The sequence below is a fragment of the Rhinoderma darwinii genome, chromosome 10 (genome assembly GCF_050947455.1).
Source record: "Rhinoderma darwinii isolate aRhiDar2 chromosome 10, aRhiDar2.hap1, whole genome shotgun sequence".
Taxonomy (NCBI): Eukaryota; Metazoa; Chordata; class Amphibia; order Anura; family Rhinodermatidae; genus Rhinoderma; species Rhinoderma darwinii.
Window position 1 is genome coordinate 20,144,473 of NC_134696.1, and position 24,114 is coordinate 20,168,586.

Genomic DNA, 24,114 nt, shown 5'->3' on the forward strand with positions numbered 1-24,114 from the left:
GTAAAGGGCCTTTTACACCGACCGACAGTCGGCCGGTGCAGCGAGTGCCGGTTAACGAGACATCGTTGTTCGGCGCTCGTTTGCTCCTGTAACACGGAGCTATGAGTAGGGATGAGCGATTCTTACTACGATCGCTCGTCCCCATACACTATTATCATGTCGGCCGCGCGTCTCCCTGTTTACACACCAAGATGTGCTGCCGACAAGATAACATTTCACGTTTTTTAAACGATACGACCAGCGGATGATCATTCATCTGCTGATCGTTCCCCTTTACACAGGGAAATTATCGGCAATGAGCGTTATATGAACACTCGTCTGCCTGATAATCGCCCAGTGTAAAACCCCCTTAATGTAGCTTAAGGGGACCCAAAAGCCACTCGGCCGCATAAGAATACACCAGTATTGTAAATTATATATGGTAGGTGGGGGCCCTGTTATAGAATTTGCATTGGGGCCTCGGAGCTTCAAGTTATGCCTCTGATCAGATCCTTCTACTACAGACGATAGATAGATAGATAGATAGATAGATAGATAGATAGATAGATAGATAGATAGATAGATAGATAGATAGATAGATATGAGATAGATAGATAGATAGATAGATAGATAGATAGATAGATAGATAGATAGATAGATAGATAGATATGAGATAGATAGATAGATAGATAGATAGATAGATAGATAGATAGATAGATAGATAGATAGATAGATAGAAGATAGATAGATAGATAGATAGATAGATAGATAGATAGATAGATAGATAGATAGGAGATAGATATGAGATAGATAGATAGATAGATAGATAGATAGATAGATAGATAGATAGATAGATAGATAGATAGATAGATAGATAGATATGAGATAGATAGATATGAGATAGATAGATAGATAGATAGATAGATAGATAGATAGATAGATAGATAGATAGATAGATAGATAGATATGAGATAGATAGATAGATAGATAGATAGATAGATAGATAGATAGATAGATAGATAGATAGATAGATAGATAGATATGAGATAGATAGATATGAGATAGATAGATATGAGATAGATAGATATGAGATAGATAGATAGATAGATAGATAGATAGATAGATAGATAGATAGATAGATAGATAGATAGATAGATAGATAGATAAGGTAGATAGATAGATAGATAAGATAGATAAGATAGATAGATAGATAGATAGATAGATAGATAGATAGATAGATAGATAGATAGATAGATAGATAGATAAGGTAGATAGATAGATAGATATGAGATAGATAGATAGATAGATAGATAGATAGATAGATAGATAGATAGATAGATAGATAGATAGATAGATAGATAGATAGATAGATAGGTAGATAGATAGATAGATAGATATGAGATAGATAGAATAATTTTCCCTTAAATGCCACTCATTATTTATGTTTTTTGTGTATCTGTCGGCATAGACCTGTATACCTTTATAGAATTATCTATGGCTCCGCAGACTTTCCATAGTGATCAGCCCCAATAAAGAAAATGAAGTACACGGCTTAGTGATTTAATGCTATTATTCTCCCGCCATAGATGCCTTTCCTATTACGTGGCCTGATCCTTTTTAGGATTATGTGTCCCTGTCATTATTTCATTATTGTCCAGATAGCTCCAATTGTCTGGGGCTCATTCAGCGCCACGACCCTCGCCCATTTGCTCCCAGCTGTTGCTTTTCATTTAAAAACCTCATGAGCTTTTGCCAAGTGTCCAAGCACGAGCCACAGTAACGGCCGAACAAAGAAGGGAATCTGCTCAATCCCAAAGTGTCACTGCTCCCCTGCTAATCTCATTAGCATCTCATTTGCATATATTAGCAGCAGTCTGGTCAGTGGACAACGCTGACGTTCCATATATGACACGGTCGACTTCTTAAATGTCGTTATACGCCACCAGCTGCCAGATCAGAACTGGATGGAGAGTCAAATGACGTGGTGACAATCCTGGTATCTTCTGCCTTTGTTATAGGCTGGGACGTATGTTTAACCCTGTGATTGCTGATGTTTCTGATTTTACTATACATCTCTCCTATACTGACCTGTATGAATACATTATGTCTTCCCTATAGGAGATGGATAAGATGGAACAATTGGAGAGTAAACTGCACTCATACGGCATGTTCGGACTTCCTAAACTCCCCCAACAGTTGTGCTTCGATCAGGATTCTTGGGAGGAGGAAGAGGATGACACGAATCTCAGCCTTGAGGACACCTGGCAGGAAATCATTGATGTTCCCGAGGTAAAATACCAAAAATTGTAACCTAATAGTATAAGATCATTTTAATTGGGGGCTGATGACATAGCCGAGGCGTGGGGCACACTGTGCCTCTTGGGTCGGTGATGTCACCTGGTTTTATTTGGGAATAGATCATTTATAATGTTACTGATATTAGGGGTGGACAATGTATCGGTATCATAGAAATGTACATAACTGGTATATTGCCTAATAATGCCGTAGTAATAGGAGGGGATGATAAAGTAATAATGCTATTTTTAAAGGGATATTACGCTTTCAGCAAATAAAGGTTATTGATTGGAAAATGAAACGTTATGATGGTCTTGTTTCGTCAGCCTAAAATATTATCGTTGTCGGCAGCACCTCTCCCGGTGTAAACAGGAAGACGCGCTGCCGACATGATAGAAATGTATGGGGACGACTGATCGTAGTAACAATCGCTCGTCCCCATACTAGATCCTTGTGAAAGGAGCAAATGAGCGACGATCAACGAGCGGTCTCCTTGATCGACGCTCGTTTACACGGCCCACGTCAGCCCGTGTAATAGGACCCTTACAGTTACAGTACAGCGTTGGCTCTGTTCACATCACGCTTGAGCCTTCTGTCTGAGGTGTACATTGGGGAGATGTCTATATACCTCATATGGAAGACTGCAACGTATGCCACTGTATAGACATTCAGTAGTATGGTTCGCAAATAGGACCCCAGAGCAAAAAACGTATTCTGCGCGGTGTATTGTATTCTTCCATATAGAATAACGTATTGAAAAGGCAGGTGCATGGGACCTATGGATAAGTCGGGGCCTCGGGGGTATGCGCCGAATGTAGTTTACAAACATGATGTGAACATAGTCTGACAGAGATATGTTTTGTTATGAGATGTGCAGCTGTGTGTCCATCACATGAACAGGACAGATTTTAACCTCATGGAAGTAAAAAAATAAGATTCTTATTCACTGGCTGCAAGCAGAGATCTTGTAGACTGTGAGAAACAGATACAAAAAGTATCTTGAAAAATTGTATAACTTTTTGTTATGCAATGTATAACCTCTATTTGCAGAAACTGTAATACCCCTTTAATTATAGCCGTGGGTCCAGCCTTTATTATATTATGATTACGAAGAGAAAGCTGTACAGAATATAATCGGCTGACCCGTATTATTACATGGGAATTATATCACTAGGACAGAATATTCCTAACCCTCAGTCCTAATTGTTTGCAACTTCCTTGTCTAAGGCCTCATTTATAACTACGGGTCTGTATTATGGACCCGTGGGCACTCAGTCTGCCACCATATTGTGTTGTCTCCATGAGGCACCATATGGTGGTGTAGCCTGCACTAGCACATGGTGGAGATAGAGTCGATGATGTTCCCCAAAGTTCTGGTCTTGTGTCCGATCATACATTAAAGATTGGCGCTCTCTCTCCCATCCATGAAGGTTTTTTTTCTTCCACCCCTTGGTCGTAAACAAGACTCCTAACGATTGGCACCATCTAACAATGGGTCTTAAGAAATGTATATAAAACAACCATGTGAGCGAGGTCTCATAAACTCCCTCTCCTTCATAGACATTGGAGGGGGGCTCGGAGCTGTAGGGTTCTGGTAGTGGGGTCTGGTCTGCTGGTCTAGTCTTCACTCTCGGGTTGATTTGTAGCCTCGTACATCATACTGACCATTGTTCTGTGTCCCTGCAGACTTTAACCAGACGCCAGTGCCACCAGCAGGAGGCCATATGGGAGCTGATCTACACCGAAGCCACATACATCAAAAAACTGAAGGTCATAACAGATGTGAGTACATATAGATCTCATAGATTTTACATACAAATACCAGATAAATATACATACAGTGCATATACTATACAAATATATTTACATATACTATACAAATGCTATACACATATACATACATACCTATACTATACTTGTATACATATACCCATACAGTGCATATACTATACAAATATATTTACATATAATATACAAATGCTATACACATATACATACATACCTATACTATATACACATACATATAATTTATACATATATCCATACAGTACATATACTATACACATATACATACCTATACTATATACACATACATATAATTTATACATATATCCATTCAGTACATATACTACATACATATATTTACATAAAGTATACACATACACTTATACTATACACATATACATACATACATACATACCTATACTATTGTACCTGTATACATATACCCATACAGTGCATATACTATACAAATATAAACACAGTAAATATACTATATATATATTTACATATATACACATAAACTTATATACTATACTATATCCATACATATAATTTATACATATATACATACAGTACATATGGTATACACATGTATTTACATATAGTACACACACATTGTAGATATACACTACACCTATGTGCACATACTATACACATATAAACATATACAGATGCTTTACAAATATCATTTTTACATACACAAATGTGTACATATAATATACAAATACACAGGTACATACCTATACTATATAAACATGCAGTGCCTATATTATACACATATAGTTACATATAGTATACACATAGCTAAATAGAATATATACATATATAATACCCATATTATGCACGTATATATACACATATACACACAGGACTGGCCTTAGGGGTGTGCAGCCTATACCGCTGATTACTGACAGGGTCACCACGAGCCCTAATGACCTGGGAATATGAAACCCGCACCCTTCACTTCACAATTTTTGCCCGAACCGATGGAAATACCTCTGCGCAGGCTGCAGATATATCGCTTAGTTCTTGGAATGGGCGTTGTTATTTGTACAATGTATGGTTGTATTATATGGGCACTATGTGGTTCACTATAAGGATAGGGGGGGGCAAGTTACTGTACAGGACACCAACCAATCAAAGGCCGGCCCCGTATACAAATATATAATACAGACTCACACGTATCTGCACAAATACACGTTCACCCATACACCATTATATATTGTTATCCAATAAAACTGTCATGATATAATCTTACACGTCACGTGCCGTCTTCTTACAGCTGTTCCTGTGCTGTCTGCTGAATCTTCAGGAATCCGGATTATTGTGTGAGGTAAGAATGAAGTCATCGATGATGTCACGCCACAAACTCAATTTAACCTTAAAAAAGTGGTAAGCAGCCTTGGGACTATCGGTGACTCACAGTCATATTTTTTAGATGGTCGCAACTTTTTTTTCCCCTGTAGACAAACATAACCATTACCATGACTCCGTAGCCCTATCAAAACAGCTCCTTCAATTAATCGGCCACCCCTCCCCCCACTCATTGAAAAAGAGAATTTTAAGCTAATTTCTCTCTCTCTATTGTGTTTTTGTGTCAGGTGGAACCAGAGAGACTATTCAGCAACGTCCAGGAGATCATTCAGCTACATCGGACTCTCTGGGGCAATGTCATGGTGCCAGTTCTGGAGAAGACTAGGAAATCCAAAAGCTTGCTGAACCCGGTGGACTTCCAGAAAGGATTCAAAATGGTAAATAAAATAATGTGTTAGTAAATGCTCAATGTCAGTAACATAATCTGAGCCGACTATACCGTATGCTGCCACTAGGGGCAGCAGCGAGCAAGTCAAATGTAAACTTTAGCATTCTTATCAATGTGTATAGGGGGTTCCATGAGATGTTATTACGGATATATATGGCCCAGGACATTATCAGAGTTTCTATTCTCGCCTTCTCAGCAGGAAAAATTATTCGGCATTTTCCCGGCTTTCCACAATTAGATTTTAATTGCTTTCAATTATCTCTTAATTGGCAGTTAATGCCGAGCAGCAATGGTAACCATGTAGGCTATTCCATAATACATAGTGTTAGCACATAATGCATAATACATAGCAGAGCTCTGAATGTGACCTATTTGTAGCGAATTCAACCGACACCTAATTCCCTCTACAATATGTGGATGGATGGAAATTTTTGTGTCCGTTCAACTTTTTGAATGTTTTTTCTGATTCTTCCTGCAGTTTGAGTCTCTTTTCAAGCCGTACATCAGATATTGTATGGAAGAAGAGGGTTGTATGGAGTATATGAGAAATCTGCATCGCGACAACGAAGTGTTTCGAGCGTATGTGACGGTGAGTTTTACCTCCTGGTATAATATACGGTAGATTGTGAATATTCTCTTCTCCGACTGCTGTCATTGAGGTCCCAATAACGGAATCACATCCCTTCTTCTTCCGGGACTTCATATACATACATTGAATGATTCTGCAACATTTTCAAGATCTCTGCTTGCTGTCAACTAATAGGGACATTGGGATAGATTTATCAATACGGTCTTAAATTTAGACTTCTTAAAATGAAACCAGGGACTGACGCTGTATGAGAAATCTGGTGCATTTTTCTAGGTATGTTTTATGTGTTTGTCTAACTTTATGCCACCTTCTGGTTGGATTACTTTAGACCATTGTTTTGTGCCAAAAGGTTGGTGGAATTTGTCACATTTTAAGCCACACCCCTTGTCGCTAAGCCACACCTCTTGTCTATAAGCCACACCCCTTGTCTCTAAGCCACACCATTTTTTTCTAAATCCCACCCACTTGTCTAGTGAGGCGCAAAAGGTGTCTAAAACACTTCATAAATGTGGCATGTTCGCTAGTTTTTTGGCTCTATATAAACCAGAATCTTAAATCTGCCCTTCTTTTCTAATACTTATCACAGCTGAGAGTTTGCTACAATTGTATGGAGTCTAAATAATTCTAGGTGAGCTAAATACAACAGCAACACATATCTCTCTCCTGTACTGTACTGTAGCTTGATTGTTACAATGTATCTGTTAAGATAAGAGAAAACTATCAGCTGTGTGATAGTCTCCTTTCACTGACAGCAAGCCGGAGTAAAATCCTCCCTGTGTTCTTGCCTGCTCAGGCCGCAAAATAATAAGAAATCATTCAGTGTTAGGGTATGTGCACACACACTAATTACGTCCGTAATTTACGGACGTATTTCGGCCGCAAGTAGTGGACCGAACTCAGTGCAAGGAGCCGGGCTCCTAGCATCATACATATGTACGATGCTAGGAGTCCCTGCCTCTCCGTGGAACTACTGTCCCGTACTGAAAACATGATTACAGTACGGGACAGTTGTCCTGCAGAGAGGCAGGGACTCCTAGCATCGTATATAACTATGATGCTAGGAGCCCGGCTCCCTGCACTGTGTTCGGTCCGGTACTTGCGGCCGAAATACGTCCGTCAATTACGGACGTAATTAGTGTGTGTGCACATACCCTTACCCATTCTGGATTTTGTCTTTGCAGTGGGCCGAGAAACACAAGCAGTGCAACCGCCTGAAGCTGAGCGACATGCTCGTGAAGCCGCATCAACGTCTCACCAAGTACCCCCTGCTGCTCAAGTCAATCCTGAAGAAGACGGACGACCCTCAAATCAGAGAGTCCATCATCACTATGGTACATCATGCCGGTTAGGCGTAAATGAGTTTTCCCATATAATTGAATGGACCCCAGTCATCGGAACTGGTCGAATCCCTCTGATCAGGGTGGGCGATCGAACCAATTCCAAGGAGCGGGAGGATTTTAGTTCTGTCTGCCGGTGGAGAGTAAGGGCCTGTTCACATCAGCGTTCAGTTTCCGTTGATGGGTTCTGTCAGACCTTTCCGTCGGAGGAACCCATCAATGGAAAGGCAAACGGAAACCATAGCTTCCTTTCGCAGGCGACTGCGTTATTGATTCTGTCAAAAAAATGGAAATCTTACGGAACGGAGACAAACGGAAGCCATTAGCAACGGAAGCGTTACCATTGAAATCACTGGTAATGCAAACGGAAGCTATGGTTTGCGTTTGCCTTTCCGTTGATGGGTTCCTCCGATGGAAAGGTCTGCCAGAATCCATCAGTGGAAACCGAACTCTGATGTGAACAGGCCCTAATCTATGTATGTGCAGCTACTCTCCATTAGCATGAATTTGAGTTAGGGTGTATTCACATAGTGAGGTCATATCTCATTGTTTTCTGTGATTTCCGTTAAAATAAACACTATATGACCACATTCGTCACATTTTAGACCACACCCCTCGTCTCTAAGCCACGCCTAGATCCCTCTAAGTCTCACCCATATGTCAAATGAGGCGCAAAAAGTGTCTAAAACACCTCATAAATGTGGCGCACAACATACACCCTTAGGCCACAGTAAACTGGAGCGTTTACAGTGGCACATATAGGTCAATACTGACTGCTGATTGGCTGCTTTGTTAGAAAATACAAATTTGTGAAATGAAATGGATCTAGTATAAATATATATGGGAACATACTCGGCCTCAAAAATAGCGATCAATCCATGAAAGATTAATCTGATTGCTTCATTGGGCAATACGGCCACTGAGACTGTTTTGCTATTTGAAGCCCATGAGTTAATTGATAAAAAAATAACATTTAAGGCTTAGGGGGACAGTATTACGTTACCTCCAAAAATGTGCCTGAGTATTCCGGTCAAGACCTCTATAATACACTACAGATGTTCTTTCCAGCAAATCCAGACGGAAAATCCGCTGCTTATCTGCAACCTGTGAACATTCCGTTATACACAAAAATATTGGCAACATTTTTGGGCAGGAGTGATTTATTGCAACTATTTTTTGTCATTGACCCTAAATTGTGATACTGTTTTTGCCCCATAGATAAACTCAGTGGAGCGTTTCATCAATCACGTAAACTCACGAATGCGCCAAAGGCAGGAACAGCAGCGACTGGTGGCCATCATTAGCCGCATTGACTCGTATGAAGCTGTTGAGAGCAGTTCTGATGAAGTGGATAAGGTAAGGAATTAGATAAAAGAATCAGTGATGTCACCCATGACAACCAATTGGCTCCCATTTTATTGGCCAGTGAGAACTAGTATAAGGCCCGTTGCCATGGACACCAGCGCTATTTTTCTTTATGTAATTTGTATATTATTAATGTAACTAATGTTTAATATTTTTCAATGTTAGATATTGAAGGAATTCTGTAAGTTGGATTTGACGGCGCAGATGATTGGAACATCCCCCGATGATACCCGACAACTTCTCCTGGAAGGAAGCCTCAAAATGAAAGAAGGAAAAGACAGCAAGGTCAATAATAACAAAGTGCCTGCTGTGCAGAGCTTACAATCTAAAATCAGTGTATGGGATAGTCCACGTATAGGTTATAGCAGGGGTGGACAATCTACAGAATTCTCCTGTGCAAGAACAGTATATGGGCCTCTTGATTCCCAACTGCTAATTTGATAGTATATATGTTATGTTCGCCACCGAGTTTGCCTGACACACTTATGATATCACAGCAGCTTACTTGAGTGATACACATTCGTGATGTCGCAGCAGGTTACCCGTCTACTTGTGATGATCTCACAGCAGCTAATCTGACTTCACCCACTTGTGATGTCACATTAGTTTACCTGACGAAAAAAAGTATGATGTCATAGCAGCTTAGTTAATTAAAACCCACTTTTGATGTCATAGCAGCTTGCCTAACCCAACCCCTTTTGATTTCACAATAGCTTACCTGACTGAAACCTTTATGCTGTCACAGCAGCTTACCTGACTAAAACCCACTTCTGATGCCATAGCAGCTTACCTGACTGAAACCCACTTGTGATGTCATAGCAGCGTACCTGTCTGAAACCCACTTGTGATGCCATAGCAGCTTACCTGACTGAAACCCACTTGTGATGTCATAGCAGCGTACCTGTCTGAAACCTACTTGTGATGTCATAGCAGCTTACATGACTGAAACCGATTTGTGATGTCACAGCAGCCTACCTGACTGAAACACACTTGTGATGTCACAGTTTCTCACCAGACTGAAACCAACTTGTGACATCACCGTACATTACCTGACTGAAACTCACTTGTGAGTGTAACCCCTAATAAGTGATCTAAAAGACAGTAGGAACCACTATTATTTTTTTTTAAGGCAGCAGAGGGCCCCCTTGTGTGCGGCTGCACTGGTTGCACATATTATATTTCCCCTAATTTATAGTCCAAGTCAGGGGTTTCCATAAAGCAGTGGGGGCCCTATAGCAAAAATTAAAAGACTGACGTTTTAGGGTGTGACATACATACATATATACATATAAACCACATGTATTTGTACTTACAGATGGATGTTTACTGCTTCCTGTTTACGGATCTTTTCCTCATCACAAAATCAGTGAAGAAAGCAGAAAGAACCAAAGTTATCAGACAGCCATTACTGGTGGACAAAATCATCTGTAGAGAACTTAAAGACACAGGTGAGCAATTACTATCGTCCGGTGCAATATAACTTTTGAACACTAGATGGTAATAGGGCGCCCGCATACCATTCCTTTTCTTCATTTGATTGATTAACGTGGGACTTGGCCGCCACTTGTTGTTGCCAATGGTTACTCGTTTTTGCACATTCATCTCCTGTGGGTCTGAGGCCTTACTTTGCATACAATAAAGCAGATGTTTTGTCAGGTTAAAGGTAAATATTAACTTTGGACGCTGAATATTGTTTGTCTAAAACACACATTAAAGGAAGGTAAGTATCCTTTAATGGTCACAGCAGCACAGAGTATTTCAAGACATTAGTGTGCTGACCTTGGCAGACAGGGCTGGATGCAATAACTTTTTGAGTAGTCTTATCGCATTACTTTCTTCCTTCTTTATTCAGGTTCCTTCCTGTTGATCTACCTGAATGAATTCCGAAGTGCAGTGGGCGCCTATACTTTTCAAGCCAGTGGGCAGTCGTTGGGCAGAGGATGGGTGGAAGCAATTTTCAATGCACAGGTAAATGAAAAGCTGTCACACTGCCCTCTAGAGAACGTTTGGGAGAATACAGGGGTTCACAGTTTTTAAGGTCGCATCAACCAAACTGAGCACAAAAGTTCAAAACTTCCCTTTTTTTTTTAATACTATTTTGCTTTCCATACCATAGTTAAATCATTGAGGACCCCTTTGGGTTCCATAAAGTAATATGAACGGACTTGCACTGAATTACATTGCGAGAAACAGTGGAATGGAAATGATACAATACCTGTTAGAACCTCTAGTGGCGCTGTTGTCTAATGTACTGAATCCTGACTATCTGTAAGTCATCTCTACTGTACAAAGTAATTTGTTTATCAGTATTCATTTTTATATGTCCGTAGAACCTGCTACAGAGACTGCGTCAGGAGCATGTGCAGAACCTACAGCAGTTATCACACCTCCCAGAAGAGGAGGAAGATATGGAAAGTGGCACATCCGCAGCCAGCTCGCCGACCATCCTGCGACGAAGCAGCATTGACATGATGCAAAGGTGAGTGACCTTATTACCTTCTTAATGGAGTTGCCTAATTTTGGACATTCTTTATTTGTTAAAAGCTGATCATATGGTGCCCTGCGCCAGGAGGAACTCAGCAGGAAGTGCTCAATTCTCCTGCAGCGCCACCTCAGGGAGAATAAGCATTACTCAGTTGGGTTTATAATGTCTTAGAATCACTGATAAATTCGGGTTCTAGAATGGACTTTGTGTAGACTCCAGTATGTTATAAGGGGCCTTCATGTGCTCCTTAGATGATGATGACGATGATTACTATCCGTATATCCATATTGATTTCTATAAGGGTATGTAAAAAGCACACATCGTATCCCACCTGGGCGCCGCAGGCAATTCCGGCCAAAAACCTGCACCAAATTGTGGTGCAGTTTTTCGTCCGGAATGTCCGCTGTGGAATACTGCACATAAAAAAAAAAGTTTGATACTTACGTCGCCATGGTGGCGCGTACCTCTGCCGTCCTGCAGGCCAGCCTCCTGGGATGACGTTTCACACCATGTGACTGCTGCGATTACGTTAAGTGTGAACTTACCCTAACTGTTTTCTTGAGCATTAATCGTTTCACATTATGTGTGTTGCAGCCAATCGGACAGCTCGACAGAGACAATATCGGTGGTGGTCATCGATGCCGGTGAAGACCTCTCTTCTCCTGAGACTGAACAAGGACCCTTCAGCTCTCAGTCTGATGAAACTTCCATTAGCACCACCGCCTCCTCCATCACACCTACCAGAGACATGTTCGAAAGCACGGAGACTTCCGATACAAACCCAGCCATGGATTCTAACTATCTAAAACTGGAGCCAAACGGATGTAGATCGTCATCTATTGACAGCGCTTACGGGACACTCTCCCCGACGTCACTGGAGGAGTTTGTAGAACGTCAACAACGAGAAATGACAGAAGAAGAAAGGGAGTCAGTCACTTCTCAGCGCTCGTCGTCTCCGAAACTCAAGAGAAGAACCCCGGTCCAGCTCTTACCATGCAAGTCTAAGGTCTTGAAATCCAAGTCTGAGGCCAATCTCCTCCATCTGATTTCAATAGAACCAACAAACCCCAATAATGAGGAAGCTCAGCTGACTCAAAGTAAGAGCCTGTGCGAACTCTTTATGTCTCCGAGACCGGACGCTTTTATGGACTCCGACAGCAGTAAAAACGACCGGGCTCCATATGTTTCCCACAAGAGAACCAGCCTGGTAGAACGTTCCTTGAGAAATGCCGAAGAACATTTAGGAAAACCCAGATCCAACTCCGACTGTACAAGACAGATTGTGGTCAATCTAAGTAGCTGCAGCAGCAGTTCCTCTGACCTTTCCGACGCAGAAGAGATGCGATTTTCCAAAGCCACCGAAGATCCTCTTTCGGAGCAACTTGATTCTCTTCCAGATTTCGAGCTGGACTCCCCATCACAGGAATACAGTGGTCCATATACAGACCAGTACGTTGAGGACGATGGGACCGAAATGGACAATGTTGGTTCCCCTGGCTTAGCCAGGCGGACGATGTCAGACCCACAATCCACACAACACAGGAAACTTACTTTGGCCCAACTGTACAGGATTAGAACGACTTTACTTCTTAATTCCACGCTGACGGCCTCGTAAGTGATTCTGATTTTATTTCCTATGCATTCCGTAGTAGACGTAAGTGAGATGACTGCAGCTATATAGAAAAATGTCCTCCCTGTCTTAACGTGTTTCAATTCTTCACTTTTCTCAAGATCTCTGCTTACTGTCAGTGAAAGGATTTTTTTTTTTTTATGTATACACAAAACAAGTACAGGCCTAGCACTACTTTTACACAACTGCAGTCTGTTACAATGTATTAGTGCAGATAAGAGATATGATCCTGGAGTCCAGGAGAAAGATTTGATACGCCTAAATTGATGCAACAATGTAACAAACTGCAGCTGTGTGAAAGTAAAACGCGCGTTTAGGGCTTATTCAGACAAATGGGTGTAAACTTGGACGTGAAAAATGTGAGTTTTTCACGTCTGAGTCGTACCCGCGCGGAACCCGTTTTCACAGATCCCTTATAGACTTGAGTTTATGAAGTCGGGTGAAAATAGGACATGTCCTGTTTTTTCACGGGCCCCTCACAACGCCCGTGTGAACAGCCCCATTGACTTGCATGGATCCGTGTGTTCGTTCTTATAACAGACAGCACACGGACGTATAATACGCTCGTCATAATTAGGCCTGAGTGGCTGAATTTTAACAATATTATGGATGATATAATTGTAAAAGATAGGGAAAAACCTGGAATAAGGGGGTTTTCTCATTACAAACAACCCCTTTAAGATGAGAGCCGCTGCGGGAATGTACTGGGTCCCACTCCCGAAACCCCCGGCAAATAGCTGAGGAAGATTTGGCTCGCTATACCCCTGATGCTTGTTGGCGACCCTCCACTCCGGCTCAGAGAGGGGTCCCTAGTGGGGAACCCCCCCTATGATATCTGGCCCTCTCTGCCCTTAATCCAGTTGAATTGGTCCTAGAGATGGAGACCTATGTAATCCGATTCAGACTGGTTGCTAGAAATGCACTGCCTAGCAACCCAATATAAAAATGTGGTTGTTAAGGTAGTGATCCCTAGCAACCAGTCTGTCAGACATGACAAAGTATTATATCACGGTTTAGTTGGTCTAAAAAAAAATAATTAATAAATGTTCTTCACTATTAAATTGGGGGTATTAATCCTTATCACTGGAGAGAGAGCCCCCCTCCCCTACTAAAACCAAAACCCTTATTGGTAATGTAGATAAAAGCAGTTCCCCAAATACAAAAATAAAAATTGTGTGCGCTTTCAAGTCAGTAGACCATTTATCTTTTTGGATTTGGGGATCTGCTTTTATCCCCGTTACCAGTAGTAGGGGGGCTCAGTCCAAGGATAGGAAATAATGGATGTCTATGCTATATACTGTATACATTCATATATGTTGTCTTTTCAGGGAGGTGTAATATATTGGAACAGAAACGTGTTGACAGCAGAAGAACAACGTATTCGATATTCTGAGCAGGCGGCACCCCTTGTACCAGCTGTTTATGGATCTCATGGCTGAATACAGCGGCCCATGTCTAGTTCCTCTGTGCTGCTGTTGGTCTGGATGGATGGAAGAAACTGGATTCATGGACAGACATTTGCAGAAAATCTTCTCCCCCTTCCGAGACTCTGAAACGCGTCTTATTTGCACTTTGAGCAATAAAGAACTTCAAGTTGAGAACTATTATGGCAGAAAGCAATGCCATAGAAAGCAACTGGCGACCGTAGGACGTGTGCCTCATTGATGGATCCCAAGTGTTATGATGACCAAGCGTCTCCGCCTCGTCTTCATGGAGCTTAATTATGCATACACCAGACTCTCTTACCAATATTGCTTTAATGTTTTACATACTGACCCCTGCCACTAGGAAACATCAGCTTTATATGTCTATTAGCACAGCGTAAATCAATGTCCGGAAAATGTTTATTAAGCTGCATGTCGACATAGTGACTAAAGGGATAATATTAACCGACTGTAAATTATAAGGCTATTACAAGTCACCTGGACTTGTATAGGTGTATAGAGATCATCTGTGGTTCTTTCTAGTCTTGACCTGCCATTGAATCTTGTGACTACTTAAAGGGTTTGTCCAGTTTTGAAAGTTAAAGGAACACTCTGGGTAAAACTGGTAAACTTTGTGATACCTATAACAGGGTCTGAGTAGGCGGTGCTTGACACAGGGATTCAAAGAACGTCGAAGAATAACTTTCTTTGTCATGCTCCGCCCCCTCAGGCCCTGCACTAGCCATAACACATTGTATTATCTCATAGCAGAGTTTTTTTTATGCTACAAATTTCTCTTGGAGGGTGGGGATTCCAGCATTGAGACGCCCTATAATGAGTTCCAGGGAAGAGAATCCACAATCCAACCAAAGGTGGACATCCCCTTTAATTAAAGTCACAGGGATGTAAATTTTACAGTTTCGGGTATGTTATTCTTTACAATCCACCAGTATGATGAACAATGGAGCGATGACATCACCAGTTATAATGGTTGAACTCAGAACTCTGTTTTTATATAGATATAATTTACAGGAGTCTATATATCTATGTTGTTATAGCGTGTGCATTATACAGAGGTTCCTCGCCTGTATATACACTGAGAAACGGGTTCCCTTGAAAGCTTCCGTATGTGACCAAAGTTGGACGCCTAAAAGTCCAATTCATATGTAGATACGAATGTCTTATGACTTTTCAGATTGCTGGTGTCGCTGACATACAGCCACTAGAACCAATATGACTTCATCCTGTCACTCAGTTTAAAGGATGCGTTGCTAGCGTTTAAGTAAGTGAACCCCCCATAAGGAGGGGGAAATGTATTTTTTGATAGATTTTGTACGGCAGTGGAAAAGATGTACAGTGACAGTATTATTCTTCCCAGACATGGTGCTTGCCAATGTTTAAGTTATTTCTCCTTGAAAATATTTGTTCAATTTTTCTTTTTTCGTTGTTACATTATTTAAACTTTTGAAGGGCACTTTATTTGTAAAATAATTTGTAGTTATAGTATCCCGTACTATGTAGAAACCCGTAACCTGTACATATTCTATCACCATATTAGTCTAGCGTGTCATAATAACTTGCGTTCATGTCATTAATAGCTTTTACTGACATATTTTCATAAATAATCTCATTTCCTAACGTGCACCAGTCGCCTTTTGCGCCGTAGAGGCCGCCATTTTGACAGCTGAACTACACTAAGAATGTAACCTACAAATTCGGACTAATGAGTCAGAGATTAGAAAAAAGGAGTCTGCTTTTTTCCCAAAACAGCGCCATCCTTGTCCATAGGCTGTGCCTGGTATTGCAGCTCAGTCCCATTCACATCCATGGAGCTGAGCTGCAAAACCAGACACAAGCCATAGACAAGAGAGACGCTGTTTTTACAGAGAAAAAAAAAGAGCGGACTTTCAGACGACCCCTTTAAGAAATTTGAAATTTTCGAACGTTTGGAACGAATTTTAAAAATGGTCGCCATGTAGTGGATACGGTTTTATTATAAATGTAACATAATAGAGCATTGTAATGTGCATTCATACGTTTTTACACAACATAACCCGGCAGGGTAATTTTTATTTATTAAATATATATTACTTCTTAAAGTGGTATCATTTTTGTAAAAAAAAAAAAAAAAAAAATTACGGTATATAAGTAAACTGAGTTTTTCCTAATAATTTGGAAATAAAATTGTAAATGTAATTAAATTGTTTTGAAATGTCGTGGTAGACGTGTGTCTTCATTTCAGGAAATAATATATGTAAGGCCCCATTCACACGACCGTATATTTCATCTGTAATTACGGACCCATTCATTTCTATTGGCCACGGACACTTTTTTCAGTATTTTTACGGAATCGTTGCCATACAACATGTTGGTGACATCATTTGCAGCCTCCCTCTTTTTTACGGATCCGTATATACGGATCAAATACGGAGGCAATACGGACCGAATTTACGGATACCCTTCCGTATATACGGATGAATTACGGATGACTACCCATCAGTATTTACGGACATAAATTTACAGATAGATGAAAATACGGTCGTGTGAGGAATAGAAAATAGTATAAAACGTGGCCTGCAGCATAAATAATCTGATCATTTATATTTCTGATACTGATCTATTCTCCTGGAATCTCCGTCAGGAATGGACGTCAAAGTGCTGCCCCCCTACCTAATGCCGTTCCGAAAGGGCATAACATAGGCAGCCCTCATTGCTGGCAGTAGCGTGAGCATTAAACACAGGGCACAGTTAATCTCTTATGGGGGCTCTCGAGGTCACTGTTATTTAAATATTCAGAATGTTACTGTTATGGGGGCACTGTGGCTACCACTAACGATACTGAGTTAGTACTCCTACACCAGGATAATTATTGAATAGGACCCTAGGGAAGACAACAGGGTCTAGTGCCCTTTGTCTGAGTCCGCATTGGGCAGTACCTTCTATAGAGGCAGACGTGCAACCTGTTAACCCCTTAAGGACGCAGCCTAGTTTGGGCCTTAAGGCTCAGAGCCCATTTTTCAAATCTGACATATTTCACTTTATGTGGTAATAACGTCGGAATGCTTAAACCTATCCAAGCGATTCTGAGATTGTTTTCTCGTGACACATTGGGCTTCATGTTCGTGGTAAAATTTGGTCGATATATTCAGTCTTTATTTGTGAAAAATTGCAAAATTTAGAGAAAATGTACAAAAAATAGCATTTTTCAGAATTTAAATGCATCTGCTTGAAAAACAGACGCTTATACCGCCCAAAATAGTTACTAGTTCACATTTCCCATATGTCTACTTTAGATTGGCATCGTTTTTTGAACATTATTTTATTTTTCTTGGACGTTACAAGGCTTAGAACATAAACAGCAATTTCTCATATATTCTTAAGAAAATTTCAAAAGCCTTTTTTTGAAGGTACCAGTTCAGTTCTGAAGTGGATTTGAGGGGCCTATGTATTAGAAACCCCCATAAAACACCCCATTTTAAAAACTAGACCCCTCAAAGTATTCAAAACAGCATATAGAAAGTTTTTTAACCGGAATTAAAGCAATGTGGAAATGAAATTTGCAAATTTCATTTTTTCTGCTGAATTTCAATTTTATTAAATTTTTTTCTGTAACAGAGAAGGTTTTACCAGAGAAATACTACTAAATATGTATTGTCCAGATTCTGCAGTTTTTAGAAATGTCCCACATGTGTCTCTAGTGCGCTCGTGGACTAAAACACAAGCCCTAGAAGCAAAGAAGCACCTAGTGCATTTTGAGGCCTCTTTTTTATTAGAATATATTTTAGGCAGCATGCCAGGTTTGAAGAGGTGTTGAGGTATCAAAACAATGGAAACCCACCAGAAGTGACCCCATTTTGGAAATTACACCCCTCAAGGAATTCATTTATGGTTTTTGTTATCATTTTGACCGCACAGTTTTTTCACAGCACCTATTTGAATTGGGCTGTGAAATGAAAAAAATTATATTTTTTTCCAATAAGATGTCATTTTTGATCAAAATTTCTTATTTTCACAGGGAACAACATACCCCATTTTGTTGCCCAATTTGTCCTTAGTGCGGCAATACCCCATTTGTTGTGATAAACTGCCGTTTGGGCCCATTGGAGGGCTCAGAAGGAAAGGAGCGCTATGTGTTTGTTGAAGTCCAGATTTTGCTGGATTGGTTTTCGGGTGCCATGTCGCATTTGCAGAGCCCCAGAGGTATCAAAGCAATGGAAACCCACCAGAAGTGACCCCATTTTGGAAACTACACCCCTCAAGGAATTCATTTATGGTTTTTGTTATCATTTTGACCGCACAGTTTTTTCACAGCACCTATTTGAATTGGGCTGTGAAATGAAAAAAATGATATTTTTTCCAATAAGATGTCATTTTTTATCAAAATTTCTTATTTTCACAGGGAACAACATACCCCATTTTGTTTCCCAATTTGTCCTGAGTGCGGCAATACCCCATTTGTGGTGATAAACTGCCGTTTGGGCCCATGGGAGGGCTCAGAAGGAAAGGAGCGCTATGTGTTTGTTGGAGTCCAGATTTTGCTGGATTGGTTTTCGGGTGCCATGTCGCATTTGCAGAGCCACAGAGGTATCAAAGCAATGGAAACCCACCAGAAGTGACCCCATTTTGGAAACTACACCCCTTAAGGAATTCATTTATGGTTTTTGTTATCATTTTGACCACACAGTTTTTTTCACAGCACCTATTTGAATTGGGCTGTGAAATGAAAAAAATGATATTTTTTCCAATAAGATGTCATTTTTGATCAAAATTTCTTATTTTCACAAGGAACAACATACCCCATTTTGTTGCCCAATTTGTCCTTAGTACGGCAATACCCCATTTGTGGTGATAAACTGCCGTTTGGGCCCATGGGAGGGCTCAGAAGGAAAGGACCACCATTTGGCCTACTGGAGCTTTTCTGGTGCTAAGTCATGTATGCAGAAGCCCCTGAGGTACCAGTAGAGTTGAAACCCCCGAGAAGTGACCCCATTTTAAAAACTACACCCCTTAAGACATTCATCTAGAGGTGTAGTGAGCATTTTGACCCCATAGGTATTGTGTAAAAGATAATGCGCAGCAGATGGTGCAGAGTGAGATTTGCAATTTTATATATATATATGCCATTTCAGTGTCCAATATAGTGTGCCCAGCATTCGCCACCGGAGATATACACCCCTTAAATTGTAATGTGGGTTCTCCTGGGTACGGCAATACCCTACATGTGGCTGTTATCAGCTGCCTGGGCATACGGCAGGGCTCAGAAGGGAAAGATGAGGGGGGTAAGCTGTGCGGAGTGCATCAGGGTAAATTAAAAATCAAGGGATGTATGATACATTTTAAAACAATCTTTTATACAGAGCCCTGGTTTTTCGGGACACGTGTCACATTGGTATATTGTGTTCTTCCTTATCCCCCTCTTATAGCAGACTCTGCACCTCTTTTGACTCTTTCCCTTTCCACCGGTTTGGGGAACTTCTCCTGGAAAGTGTTGCCCTGGTACGATGCGTGTGGCCTCGCTTCCAGAAGTACTGGGTGCCCCCCCTTCCTGGTCCCTAAAGATTAGATCTTGAAATTCCAGGAAAGTTCCCGTCTGGCCTGCACATCGACGTAGCACGTACGCATTGTACAAAGCCATCTGTATGATGTGCCCGCCCAGCTTCTTATACCACACCGCATGGCGCTGTAGGGCTTCAGGACTTGATTTGACAAGTCCACCTCTCCCATGTACCTATTGTAGTCCAGGATGCAGTCTGGTTTAGGGGTGGCCTTTCCTTCATATATCCTAAATCTGTAGGTATACCCTGATGCACACTCGCACAGCTTATACATCTTCACGCCATACCTTGCCCTCTTACCCGGCAGGTACTGGCGGAATTGAACCCTCCCTTTAAAATGTACCAGGGGCTCATCAATAGAAATACACTTCTCGGGGGTGTATGCTTGGGAAAACCGGGCACTGAAACGGTCTAATAGGGGTCTCCGTTTATACAAACGGTCAAAACTGGGGCCATCTCGGGGTGGGCACGGCTTATTATCAGTGTAATGTAAGAAGCGAAGTATTGCCTCATTTATTTATTTTTTTAGGTTCCAGTTCAGTTCTGAAGTTGCTTTGAGTGGCCCATATATTAGAAACCCCTATCAAACACCCCATTTTAGAAACTAGACCCCTCAAAGTATTCACAACAGCATTTAGAAAGTTTATGAACCCTTTAGGTGTTTCACAGGAATTTAGAGCAAAGTAGAGGTGAAATTTCCTTTTTTTTTTTTGTCAGAAAATCCTCTTTATACCATTTTTTTTATAACACAAAAGGTTTTACCAGAGAAACGCAACTTAATACGTATTGCCCAGATTCTGCAGTTTTGAGAAATATCCCACATGTGGCCCTCGTGCGGTAATGGACTGAAGCACCGGCCTCCGAAGCAAAGGAGCACCTAGTGGATTTTGAGGCCTCTTTTTTATTAGGCACCATGTCCGGTTTGAAGAGGTCTTGTGGTGCCAAAACATTGGAAACCCCCCAAAAGTGACCGCAATTTGGAAACTAGACCCGTTGAGGAATCCATTTTAGTTAACTTGGGGTGCATGCTGCTTTTTGATCAGTTTTTATTCTATTTTTAGGTGGCGCGGTGACTAAAAAACAGCAATTCTACTATTGTTTTTTTATTCTATTTTTTTTACAGCGTTCACCGTGCGCTATAAATGATATATTCACTTTATTCTGCGGGGCGATACGATTACGGCGATACCAGATGTTTATAGTTTTTTTTATGTCTTATGGCGTTTGCACAATAAAATACGTTTTGTAAACAATCACTCACTTTTTGTGTTACCTTATTCTAAGAGCCAGAACGTTTTTATTTTTCAATCAATAGAGCCGTGCGAGGACTTATTTTTTGCGTAACGAACTGTAGTTTCGATCAGTACCATTTTTAGGTACATGCGACTTTTTGATCTCTTTTTATTCAATTTTTTGGGAGGTGAAGTGACCAAAGAATTGTGATTGTGGTACGGTTTATTATTATTTTTTTTTACAGCATTCACCGTGCGGGATAAATAACAAAATCATACATGCGTAGTGCAGTGTATTAGAACTGTCAGCTACTCACGGACAGCAAGCATAGTGGGTCCTGACGTTGTCAGGACCCACTAGGCTTCCGTCTATGGCATAGCCGGACGCCATTGTTTGGTGTCCGGTTGCCATAGTCACCATCGCCGGCCGCTATCGTGTAGCAGGCCGGCGATGGCGGATTAACCCCTAAGAAGCCGCGATCGCTATTGAACGCGGCTTCTGAGGGGTTAATCGGCGGGGGAGCTCCGCGATCGGTCCCCACACATTGAGCAGTGATAGTCTGCTGTCGGAAACAGCAGCTATCACAGCTCATGAACGCGCCCCGCACGAACGGCGCCGTGTTTACTCCATGACATACTATTATGTCATGGAGCGCGAACTATGCACTTACCATGACATAATAGTATGTCCTGGAGCGTTAAGGGGTTAAGGGCCCTGTGGTGAGAGGGGCCCAATACTGAACTGCTACTCTTCCTCCTTGACACGTTGCCATAGTGTTTGCCTGCAGCCACCACTAGGTGGTACTCACTCCATGAGTTCAATAGAAGTTGTATAAATCCACACGCAGTAAGCTCCCCCTAGTGGTGGCTTCAGGAAGCCAAACTTTTATTATTTAACTCTATAAAGCAGGGGATTTGGAGATTTGTATCAGAAAAACAGAGTTCTGATTCTTATAAAGATATTTTATAAAAATTACAGTTGACATTAACATAATTTTTTTTTTTTTAAAAGAAGCACATTTGTCGGAGCTCTTAGTGTTAGGTGGGTCCATTCTGGGGTCCTATGATTTCTGTGTAAGCCCCGTGTCCAAGGCTGGGAGTGTCATCATGTGAGAAGAGGCTGAAGGTAAGTGAAAAGTCACAGATTGAGCATAGAAATTGTAGGGTCCTCCAAAAACACTTTTACCCTCTTCCACCGGGTCTAAAGCATTGAGTAGGAGCGATTTATTTCATGTTATTGAATATCTGATCATTCTATGAACCGTTTTTATCAGTGCTTGTGACTCATTTGAAACTGTTTTCCCCTTTTTATATAATACCTTCAGTTAGCAGTGTTGTTAATGTCGTATGGTGTGTGCCTAGTGATGACATCACTCTTTCCTTCCCCATTATTGAGTGACTTCACGTAAATGTTTTCACTTTTTTTTTTTTTTTTACAAATGATCTCTCTTGTAACATGAAGCAAGTTTTCAGAAATGCTCTTTTCATGTGGTCTCAACGCATTTCCCCTATGTGTGGGCTCCAGAATGACATGAAATGAGGAGGCGTGGCCTCCAGACGGCAGCGAGCGAAGTACAGACATGGTATCATTTACATTGACTATGAACTTTTATATGCCACTATAATCATTTCTGCCTGGGATGTTGTCGATGCATCAAGATTTATCTACCGGGACTCTGTAGCTTTGATACCTTGGGTCATTTATTTTTAAAAAAATGAAGAATTTTTTGTGCGTTTTGCTGCTGGGTTGGGTAAGTCATTACTTTATTCGTTCTTCAGACACTTCACTCTTCTATAACATTAGTACAGACATGGGTAAAGGCTCTTGCCCACGACCGAGTGCCAATAGGGACGTTTTTCATGGCATCCGAGTGGCACCCGATAGTTTTCATGGACCCATTCACTTCAGTGGGTGAATCTGGTCAGTGAAAACAGAACCAACTCCGATCCGTGGAAAGATAGAACTATCCTATCTTTCCACGGATCACGGACGGGACTCGGGTAGCACACATTGTCGTGTGTAACAGCCCTAAGCCTTGGTGTAGAAATGTAATCCAACAAGAGATATAGATGCATGAGGTTGGTTGGCTTTCCCATGAGAGTCGTCAACCAGTGCAGGACTTCATAGGGTGTATATAGAGGAACGGGGCTCCCTTCTGATGCTGGTTGACACCACCACACCCCTAACCACCTGAGACATGAGGACTTGGTGCTTGTTTGCCCCCATCCTTTATATGTTCTTGGTCTACATCTAGATTTGGTAACATTTTAGGACCGACCAAGAGGGGAACTTTAGCCTGGTTCCCACCAATCATTATATGGGATGCATTCAACCTCAGGTTCTCCAAAGGGGCCCACAGGAGTTGTAAGGTCTGAATCTATGATCAATACGTCTTTGTTCTCTCCCAATTAGGATACAAGGCAGGTGAGGCTAACCTGGGGCTAAACCTCCCTTCTCTTCCTTATAGATTAGTGGGGCTCAAAAAAAAACAGGAGAACCTCCTGTCCTAGGATGAGGGTGTTTTGCTGTGAACCTACACCAGACGGCAAGGGCACCAACACGTCATTCTGCCTTGGCCATCTAGGCCAGATTCACACGAACTAGTGCAATCTCAGACGTGAAAAACTGCCATTTTTCACGTCCGAGTTGCACCCATGCGAGTCCCATTTTCACAGATA

At 41.3% G+C, this 24,114-nt stretch overlaps 1 protein-coding gene across 3 annotated transcripts in view; it reads left to right on the forward strand.

Annotated features, from left to right (window-relative positions):
- The window catches only part of PLEKHG5 (pleckstrin homology and RhoGEF domain containing G5), a 186,344-nt gene extending 169,543 nt beyond the window's left edge, over positions 1–16,801 (forward strand). For all 3 annotated transcript variants that reach the window (XM_075839446.1, XM_075839447.1, XM_075839448.1), the window contains 13 exons: positions 2,098–2,268; positions 3,961–4,056; positions 5,339–5,389; positions 5,658–5,807; positions 6,297–6,407; positions 7,589–7,738; positions 8,963–9,100; positions 9,275–9,394; positions 10,425–10,557; positions 10,962–11,077; positions 11,440–11,588; positions 12,189–13,205; positions 14,553–16,801. In XM_075839446.1, the coding sequence (XP_075695561.1) occupies positions 2,098–2,268; positions 3,961–4,056; positions 5,339–5,389; positions 5,658–5,807; positions 6,297–6,407; positions 7,589–7,738; positions 8,963–9,100; positions 9,275–9,394; positions 10,425–10,557; positions 10,962–11,077; positions 11,440–11,588; positions 12,189–13,205; positions 14,553–14,562 (2,412 nt within the window). In that variant the 3' untranslated portion in view covers positions 14,563–16,801. The remainder of the gene's footprint in view (positions 1–2,097; positions 2,269–3,960; positions 4,057–5,338; positions 5,390–5,657; positions 5,808–6,296; positions 6,408–7,588; positions 7,739–8,962; positions 9,101–9,274; positions 9,395–10,424; positions 10,558–10,961; positions 11,078–11,439; positions 11,589–12,188; positions 13,206–14,552) is intronic.
- Positions 16,802–24,114: the final 7,313 nt, after the last annotated feature.